Source organism: Cryptosporidium hominis (genome assembly GCF_000006425.1).
Source record: "Cryptosporidium hominis TU502 chromosome 1 CHRO011083, whole genome shotgun sequence".
In the NCBI taxonomy this organism is placed as follows: Eukaryota; Apicomplexa; class Conoidasida; order Eucoccidiorida; family Cryptosporidiidae; genus Cryptosporidium; species Cryptosporidium hominis.
The window spans coordinates 1-9,544 of record NW_667183.1 but is presented as its reverse complement, the minus strand read 5'-3'; the positions used below and the strand labels follow the sequence as shown (position 1 = coordinate 9,544).

At 28.8% G+C, this 9,544-nt stretch overlaps 5 protein-coding genes across 5 annotated transcripts; 1 reads left to right on the top strand and 4 right to left on the bottom strand.

The window, feature by feature from the left end:
- Window positions 1-2,297: 2,297 nt before the first annotated feature.
- On the bottom strand, window positions 2,298-2,822 carry Chro.10292 (hypothetical protein). Its single annotated transcript, XM_661028.1, has 1 exon — window positions 2,298-2,822. One exon carries the CDS (start codon window positions 2,820-2,822, stop codon window positions 2,298-2,300), a length of 525 nt encoding a protein of 174 aa, XP_666120.1.
- Window positions 2,823-2,996: 174 nt separating this feature from the next.
- Window positions 2,997-5,255, bottom strand: Chro.10291 (transcription initiation factor TFIID subunit). The annotated part of the gene is made up of 1 exon (XM_661027.1): window positions 2,997-5,255. The coding sequence occupies one exon, from the start codon at window positions 5,253-5,255 to the stop codon at window positions 2,997-2,999; it is 2,259 nt and encodes a 752-aa protein (XP_666119.1).
- Window positions 5,256-5,513: 258 nt separating this feature from the next.
- Window positions 5,514-6,284, top strand: Chro.10290 (hypothetical protein). The annotated part of the gene is made up of 1 exon (XM_661026.1): window positions 5,514-6,284. The coding sequence occupies one exon, from the start codon at window positions 5,514-5,516 to the stop codon at window positions 6,282-6,284; it is 771 nt and encodes a 256-aa protein (XP_666118.1).
- A 19-nt stretch (window positions 6,285-6,303) lies between these two features.
- Chro.10289 (hypothetical protein) lies at window positions 6,304-7,047 on the bottom strand. The annotated part of the gene is made up of 1 exon (XM_661025.1): window positions 6,304-7,047. One exon carries the CDS (start codon window positions 7,045-7,047, stop codon window positions 6,304-6,306), a length of 744 nt encoding a protein of 247 aa, XP_666117.1.
- Window positions 7,048-7,241: 194 nt separating this feature from the next.
- Window positions 7,242-9,470, bottom strand: Chro.10288 (hypothetical protein). The annotated part of the gene is made up of 1 exon (XM_661024.1): window positions 7,242-9,470. One exon carries the CDS (start codon window positions 9,468-9,470, stop codon window positions 7,242-7,244), a length of 2,229 nt encoding a protein of 742 aa, XP_666116.1.
- Window positions 9,471-9,544: the final 74 nt, after the last annotated feature.

Genomic DNA, 9,544 nt, shown 5'->3' with positions numbered 1-9,544 from the left:
GTTGCTGGGATATTTGGCAAATATCTTAAACTCTTCAATATATAATTCAAAAGAATTAAGGTTAGAAAACAAAATACCATTCAAATTAAGAATTAAATATTTTGACTCGAGCTGGGTTTTTATTAATAACATATTTAGGCATTGAAATCTAATTTCAAACAAACAAATATCATTTATCTTTTCCAAAAATGTTGAAAGCTTGCATTTATTATTGTCCGAGTTGATAGAATAAAATAATTCATTGGAATTCACATAATCATGTACATCTATTAAAATAAGCATCGTACTGTTGACCAAATTTGAGTTTACAAGAAAAGAATCTTTACTAAAGTTGTAATGAACTCTTATTTTTGTATTTTTGCGTAACTTTATATGAATGTTATGAGAAATGTCAATACTACTAATAAAAATTGGAAAAATTTTGTCTTTAAAACCAGAATTCTGTATTTTACCTTCATCAATTAGTAGATTAGTCTTAATCTTTTTCGCAATTTCATAATAAACAATATCGCAATATATGTTTCTATTATGAAGTTTTGAATACAAAGTTTCACTGTAATGTGGGAGTTTAATTATTTTATCATTAACAATATGAATTTCACCAGCCATTATTTCAACTCGATTAAATTTTGAGCTGATGTCAATTTCATACTTATCATTAATTGACAAAAAGATTTTACCATTCTCAAAATAAGCCAATAATGTTGTGCATCTATTTTCAGAGTGAAAGTAATAATGTATACTTGCATTATTTAATGTTATAATCAAATTTAATTGACTAATCCTAGTTTTGACAAGTGAATTTTGCTTTAAATTTGAAAACAAATTGCTCAGTTTCATTATCTGATAATTACTTGCCGCTAATAACAGTTTTGGAATGCAAATTGTTAGATATTTGTTACTTAAATTTTCATTACAAATTTTAATTAGATCTTCATCAATTCTTATTAGTTCGTAAAATAATGGCTCATCTTTTGAAAAACATTGTTTAATAATTATCCTGTATATTTCTATAGATTTCCAGCAATAAATCGTTTTTTGGAAAATAAAGTTGACGTATTCAATTTCAAATACAGTAAATATTGAGTCATAATTTAATGAAGTATTTAAATATAAATAAATGTTTATACTTTTTGCACTCAAATTGCATGAATTTCCTATTATAAATATTGAAATATCTTTTAAGAGAATGCATATTGTGCTTTCTTTTTCAAAAACTATCTCTTGCAAAAATATACTTTTATTACGAGTTTTAAAGTTAAGCAAAATGGTTTTTATTTTCATTGAAAACACATTTTCATATAAATAATTATACTGGGCTAATTCAAAATCTGTAATCTTCAGAAACTTCTCATTTGAGTTGAATGTTAAATTAGCTCGACTTCTTTCAATGTTTAGTTCGATATTATTCATATTATAGATCAGTTGAATATTTGAATTAAAATTAAAGTTTATCTGAATATTCAAGTTTTTATTTTTAATTCTCTCTAGAGGAGTATAGAAAATTGTATTAACACTCTCTTCGTTGTTTGATACTAATAAATAATTATTTGAGAATTCAAGCAAATCTGAGATCTCATTTTTAAATTCAACATTTTGGCAAAAGATTTCATCCAGACCCGTCAATTTAATGATCAGTAGCTCACTATTTAATTCAATACAAGTGAAAAATACAATCGAAAAATTTTCTATACAATGCTCGATCTTAGTTGAAAAAATATTCATTTCTGGAATCTCTATTACATCAATAAAGTTGTCGAGACTATTATAATGTATCGCTTTTGAGTATAATCTTAAATATTTCATATTCGCTCTTATTATTTTATCTTTAAAATCAAAATAAATTATAGATTCCAGAATTCGAATAGAGTTTTCCAAGTTGATTAATAAGTAGCAATTCAAAAGTTTAATTACTAGCGAGAAGTTGTGCATATTATATTCTAAAGTGAATACAATAGAACTAATTGTTAGAAATAATTTATTACTTTCATATGTCTCCAAAAATATTCTTTTAAAATTAATCAAAATCTTGAGCTTCCAATTAAACATGTTATGAATTAAACTACTTCCATTTTTATTTATGAATAACGACTTAATGTTGAAAAAGACATAATTTAATAATGGGATTGATAAATAAATACCTGAGTATACCTTTTCAATATTATCCTCAATTATTGTGATAAATGATTCATAATTTGAATTTACCATATCAATATTTAAAAGACCCGGAAAAGCTAGGATCGTTTCCTGATCTTTTAAAATTGAGAAAAAATATGCTTTCAATCCAATTAAATCAATTATATCGTAAGTAGAGATATCATCAAAATATTCATTAAATCTGACAGAAATCCTTCGTATAAAATGATAGNTTTCCTGAATGAATAATTTTTCTTGTAAATTGATCCAATATTAGTGCCAAATAAAAATGTTTTTCCTAATAGTTTATATTCTGATAATAGACGAACACTGAAAAGCTCGAAATCAAAATATGAAGAAACGAAATTAATAAGATTTGACCTTTTGGCATCTGGTACGCTAGATCCATCTTTCTTTAAATGATATATTTCTACTTGATCTAGTTTTAAACTTGCAATTTTCTTCTCAGTAAATTTGGAAAAAAAATTGAAAAATAAATCAATATGTCTGTAGCCTATTAAACGAATATAAATAACAAAAATGATAAATATAAACCAATTGAAAACAGATATTTTTAACTTTTTAATCGATATTCGAAACGATTTATTTTTTGAGATTATTGTCAAGCGATTAAGCTCAAGATCAAACAAATTAATTACTTTATAACCGGAAAGAGAAATTTTCATGATTACGAAATTAACTTTTAGTATTTGAAAAGATTTGCATAATCATAATAGTCATTTCATTTTCATTTGCAATAATATATTTCTATTGCGGCAGAATTTCTGATTTGGTCATAAATCAATTCATGCGGAGAAAATAAAAATGGAAAAAAGAAAATAAATATTTATGTGAAGATTCTATAACTTTACAGACGATATTGATAGTAAATTTCTAGATAGGAATTTGAGGCTTTTTGTACTTGAGTTCTTTAATTTATAAATCTGCGCAGAATTGTTAACTAAGTTTGGATTGTCCGTTTGATTAAAACTTGTCTCTACGTTTGTATCCCAGATGGAAACTATACCACTATTAGTCGCAGATGCAATTACACGGCTCCCAAATGAAAAATCAAGTGATTTAACAAACGTTTGTTTTTTTGAATCTATTATATCATTTGGGAATTGACAAAGCTGATAAAATTTAGTAGCTCTATTAGAATTGCACAATTTACGAATATCCCAAATTGGTACTATAAGCTGGTTTTGAGAATAAAAGTGAGTAGCTTGATTATTAATTGAAGAGGAAGCTAACAAATATCCATTATGACTGAATTTGACCTGATTAATAATTCCTGACATAACTTTTCTGTTATGAATTGTGCCTTCCTTCTTTCCTGTACGTACATCCCAAATAATAATTTGATTATCGCTGCCACCAGTTACAGTAATAGAAGAGTTTGGATGTATTGACACCGATCTAACATCTCCAAAGTGACCTGTAAATATACGAATTGGATAAGTCCTTGATGTACACCATAATCTTGCACTTCGGTCGCTTGAGCCACTAATAAAGGAAATCCCATGATCATCCCAGCTGAGATCCCAAATGCAAGAATTTGTTGAATGCCCAGAGAATGTAACTAGTTGATATAAAGTGGGTTCTTGATCTTTGGTAATAATTGAAAGTTTAATAATACTGTCGATTCCAGCAGATAATAAAAACTCCGGATTCCACGGGTGAAACCTTACGCACTGTACTCTGTTTCTATGGATCCATATAGGTTCAATCTTTGATTCCGGATTTTCTATATCAAAAACTTGTATACAGCCATCATCGGTACAATATGCGCCAACTTCATGGTTATGTGAAATATTCATGTCAATTATTTCATTACAATTTGAGCATTCCAAACTGCTACAAATTATAGAGGGAAGATGGGTAGAATCAACAAATTTTCGATTTGATACTTCTTCATATAAATGTTTTTTATATTTAAACGTAAAAGAGTTGTTTGAATCGTTAATGGGATTGAATTCTATTTCAACGTTTTTAATTTCTTCTGTAATTTCGTCATCAAATCGATTAAATTTGGATTTTTTCATTTCATTTTCTTTGGAAATTATTCCACTGTAATTCTCAGGATGAAGCCCCCAGTTGATAATAGAATTATTTTGGGAATAGCCTTTACCTGACATATCAGTTTCAAGTACTTTTGATATATCTTTTGCAACTACAGAGATGTCGCCATAAGTATTGGTTTTTTGGCTATTTTTTGAGTTAAATTCAATGAATAAGGAGTCTTCGGAATAAAGCTCGCCAATCTGGAAATTCCCAACTTCTTTCAAACAACCCAATTCTTCATTTCTGCTGGTAAGTGTAACGTCACTATTATTTGTCTTGTGATCAAAAGCATGAATAATCAATTTCTCTTGCATAATTCCTAAAATTAGAGTATCACAGTGGGACAATAAGAAGTTATTCAATAATGAAATAGATGTTCGGTTTAGGATGATATGAAATTTTGATCCAAAAAATGGTTTTAGCAATTCTGCATTTTTTAAATAGCCCAAATCATTTGAATTTCTTAATAATGTGATAGCTTCTCTATATTTAGACAGCGAAAAATCATCTGAAAACTTATTTAAGAAATTTCTATATCTTTCAATAGATGAATTCTTGTATAAGATATAGCAGATATTAACAAAAACAATAAAACAAACAGAAATGAGTTCTTCTCGAACAGAAGATAGCGAATTTAGAATCCAATTTCTGAACTTGGAATATTTATCTGAAATCACTTGAGTGTCAATATTGTCTATTTTCCTAGTAAAATTAATTAAATTTTCAACTTCAGAATCAGTCATCTCGTTATCAAGAGAATTACTTTTTAATTTTCTATCATTTTCATTCATTTCAAATAGTAAAGTATCAATTGTCTCAATATACCCATTTTTTCTTAAGTATTTAATAACTTGTGAAATACTACTATCATTCTCAACACCATTTTGAGTATGAGGCACAAACGTTTTCATTAAACTAATATTATTGTTAACCATTTGATTAGTGTAAGTTGAAGATTGAGATGATATTTGCTCAGAAGAACTTTGATTTTGAGAAGAAATTTGTCTTTGAAAGTTTTGAAATGCATTATTAAGCGAATATTGTTGATTTGGCATTTTTTTAATATTAAAAAGCAATAACCCTTTATTTCATTAACAATTCAACAGATACTTCTACCCATAAATATTTAGAATATGTATAAATTTAATCAAAAAAAAGCCAAGAACTACTAGGAATGATTATTTGCGTAATTTTCGTTATAAATTGATTTTTTGCGGTTAAAAAAAAATCTGATCCGAAAAATTATATAATTACTTATATTTATATATACAATAACTATATAGTTATTATAAATAATCCAATAACTCGGGTCTATGGACGGGTGTAAACACTATAAATCTAGGTGTGGAATTATTGCACCATGCTGTAATAATGAATATTGGTGTAGACATTGTCATAATGAGAGCCAAGAAGACCATCACGAGGTTGATAGATTTAGCATTAAAGAAGTGGTATGTAGAAGATGTAATAAGCGTCAGCCAGCGAGTAATTCTTGCATTAATAGCGCAGAGTATGGTGAAATATCTGGTAAAAAATGTGATGTAACTCAATTTGCCAAGTACTTTTGTAGTAAATGCAACCTTTGGGACGACAATGGAATAGAAAAAAATGTATTTCATTGTGATGAATGCGGAATTTGTAGAGTGGGCGGACAAGAATCTTACTTTCACTGCAAAGTTTGTTGCATGTGCTACCCACTGAGCATTAAAGAAACCCACAAATGCATTGAGAATTCATGTAGACGTCCATGCCCCTTATGCTTAGAAGATCTATTTTATTCAATAAAAACTGTGTCAATTTTAAATTGCGGTCACACTATACATGAAGATTGTTTACTTCTACTAGGAGAAGCAAAGGGGCTAACCAGCTTACGTTGTCCAATTTGCAGTAAGTCCTTGGGAGACAATTCTCAGATATGGAATGAAATAGATAAAATGATCGCCGAATCCCCAATACCTGAGGAATCCAAGGAACTTGTAAATATATTTTGTAATGATTGCAATATTAAATGCAATACCTATTCACACCCTTATGGGCTTAAATGCCAAGTATGCGGAGGATACAATACGAGGTTAGAAGATTGAATAATTCTTAAGTGCTGGTTCAAAAATTTAACATTAAAATGCCAGAGTTACATAAATTATAACAAAAACGGTTGAATGGAATGCAATGGCATAATAACTGATGTCTCCAAATGGCTTCCGAAATCCAGTCTAAAGCTTCGTTGCAGCCCAACCCTGTATATGCAGAGACTCCAATAATGCCGTAGTCCCAGGCTTGGTCCTCAAACATACTTGCGATATCTTCAATTTTTAGCTTTGCTGCTAATTCTCCAGGAGCTAATGCGCCGATTATATCCTGCCTTGTTGCAATAATTAATATAGGAGTTTGTTTGTTTGCTTTCTTTAATAATTGCATCAACAGCCTCCTAGCAAGAGGTATTCGACCATGGTCGCTTGAATCAATAAAAAACAAAATTCCATCAATATTACTATTATCTTCATTATTTATAGTACCTTTACTAATAATTTGCATTTTATCTTTACCTTTTTTTTTTACAATGCATCCATTTTTATCAATCTCGTTTCTATTTTTGATTTTTAAAGTACAATTATAAGAGTTATCGGATTGGGAAAAAATGTCCTTATCGACAATATTCAGTACACAATTTTCTCTTTCAATCACAGCTGAATAAATATCTTCAGTTGTTGCTGAATCTACATACCTACCTTTTAAATGTCTAAGTAGGAATGTTGTTCTACCTGATGATGCAGGCCCTGTCAACAAAATATTAAAACAACGAGAATTGCATTTTCCAAGAAAATCAAATGAGAATAAACTCTTCATAAGAAGGAAAAAATAGAAAATGCTACCTTCACACAACCTTGAAATTTTTCTTTTTTAACAATCTAAAATGTTTGTCCACATGAAAATAAACTGCGGTAGTGCTTTGTTAGAAAAAAAAGTTATTTTATCAAAAAAAAAATTAAAGATATACTAAATTAAGTTATAATTTTCTCTAAGGTTAGTGCAGAAGCGATCTACTTCTTAAAAATTCTCAGTGGAGAAGAGGTAAAAACCTTAAATTTGCTTTGTAGCTTATCATCCTTGTATGATTCGTGATTTCTTTCACAAAATGCGTTTGTAGATTCTAATCCAATAGATCTCAAAATATTCTGGCTCTGGGGTTTATCTAAATCTTGATTAGCTACTAACGTAGGAGAAAATGTGTTAAATTTCTTGGATTGCTGGTTTATGTTAACAATCCTCGTTTCTTTCATCTGCTTATTCTTAACCATCCTTTTAAGAATTCCCGTTTCTTCTCTAAAAAAATTATCTTTATGTATTGACTTAGTTGTTGAAGAATAAATAACGACTTTGCGTGGTTGTTTTCTATCAGCGTTTGATAATTCATTTTTATTGATTTTGCAATCGTAAACTTTTTGTATCACAGATTCTAATGACGATATACGTGAAGAAGATAACGAAGAATCATTAGATAGATTATTCTTGCAATTTAAAATTTTTGTTTCTTCCTTATTTATATTTGCCTCATAATTTTTTTCAAAAGAAGAATTAATATTTTTCTTGCAATTGGAACTAGACTCTAAGTTTGATTCGTTTTCATGTAAAATAGAATTCAAAGATTCATTATTTTTTGAATCCAAAATACCTTGAATATTGCTTCCAAGAATAAATGGGTCATAATTAGATTTGCAATTCATTTGGTAATTTACAATCTGATTGCAAACTCCATTCTCAAGTAACTCAATAGAAATTGCAAGTATCCTTTCTACTACATTCAACTTTTTGTTTGAGCTTGAATTAATACATGAAGAATTAAAACCTGAGTATTGATCATCGCTATTGTCTCTTTCCCAGTTGAGTTGTTTTAAGTCAGAATGATTTGGATTCTCCAATGACCTTCTTAAAATACCTATAATTAGCAAGATACATTGTAATGGGTGAATAATGGAACTTTCAAAATCTCTATTTAAAGTAGAACTATTCAGCAAACTTCCATGGTAAATACAGCAATGAGAAAAATGCCATAATAGGCGAAATAGATACTCGGATTCATAGTTCAATCTCAAAAATGAATATTTCTCATACAACGACCTATGAAGAACCATGTAATTCGTTGGAGACATACCCATATATATCCTATCATGATATTGTAACTGGTTTATAATTAATAGCGGGTCATGTGAATCTAAAAATACAGATTCCCAAGTTAAAGGTAACTCGTTATTTGTAGATTTTTCAATCAACCTTTCACATCCGTCAGAAGAATTTTTTTCACTATTATCGTATTTAATAGCGTCTGAGGAGTCGTCTATTACAATGATTTTTCCTTGGAATGATCTCATTATCGTTTGTTCTGGAGACTCGATTTCATCGTGAAGCTTCTCAATTTTATTGCTATAAACTTCTGGTATTTCCTCATAATTAAACTCATCCGTATCAGCAGATTGGTTAATTTGATCAAATCCCATGTTCCCAAATATTGGAATTGTCTCTAAAACATTATCAGAAGTCGAATGAATTAATTCATTTGTTTTTTCATGACTTGGTTTTTGATTTTCAGTGCGTTGTCTCCCTCTGAAAGTCTGGCTGATACCAGGCAAGGAAAGATCAGGAGTTACGAAATTAATTTGAGACATAAAATTAGAAAATGAATCAAAATCCTTTAATATTTCCTCCCAATTTAATTGGTTGCTTTGTAATAAAAAGCTGTTTTGCGTATTTGTTTGAAAATCTAAATGTTTGTTTTTCGTATAACTACGAATTTTTAAACCATCTGTTATTTTTATTGATGAATTTATCACAATCATTAAATTACTAAAAATGTTGTTACATATATCTGGATGAATTAAACTGTTAATTTGATTTTCCTGAAATTCATTTTTTGAATTAGTTTTCATGCTATCAATCCATTCATCTCTCGTCTTAATCTTTGTTTTAATTATTCTAAACATAATTTCTAAATTTACGAAACTTGGCAAGTAAAATGGAACCAATAAATTAATGAAGTCATTACTATTGATATTTACCTTTTCGTGGTTCAAAAATAACCTCTGAAGATAGTGTTTTGAATTTGTCTCGAATAGCTTAACGAAGAATTCGCACCATCCAAAGGGAATCCAGTTCCCAAAACCTGTGATTAATGCAAGTTTCTCAATCCTTGGTCTTGTATTTGACAAAAGAAAATGTTGTAAACTTGAAAACGAGAGCTCTTCTAAAAGGCACTTCGTTTCCAATTGGTTCATTGGGTCATTTAAAAAGTCTATATTCGTGTATTTTTGAGAAATGAGTAACTCTCTATATTTAGTTGATCTATTCG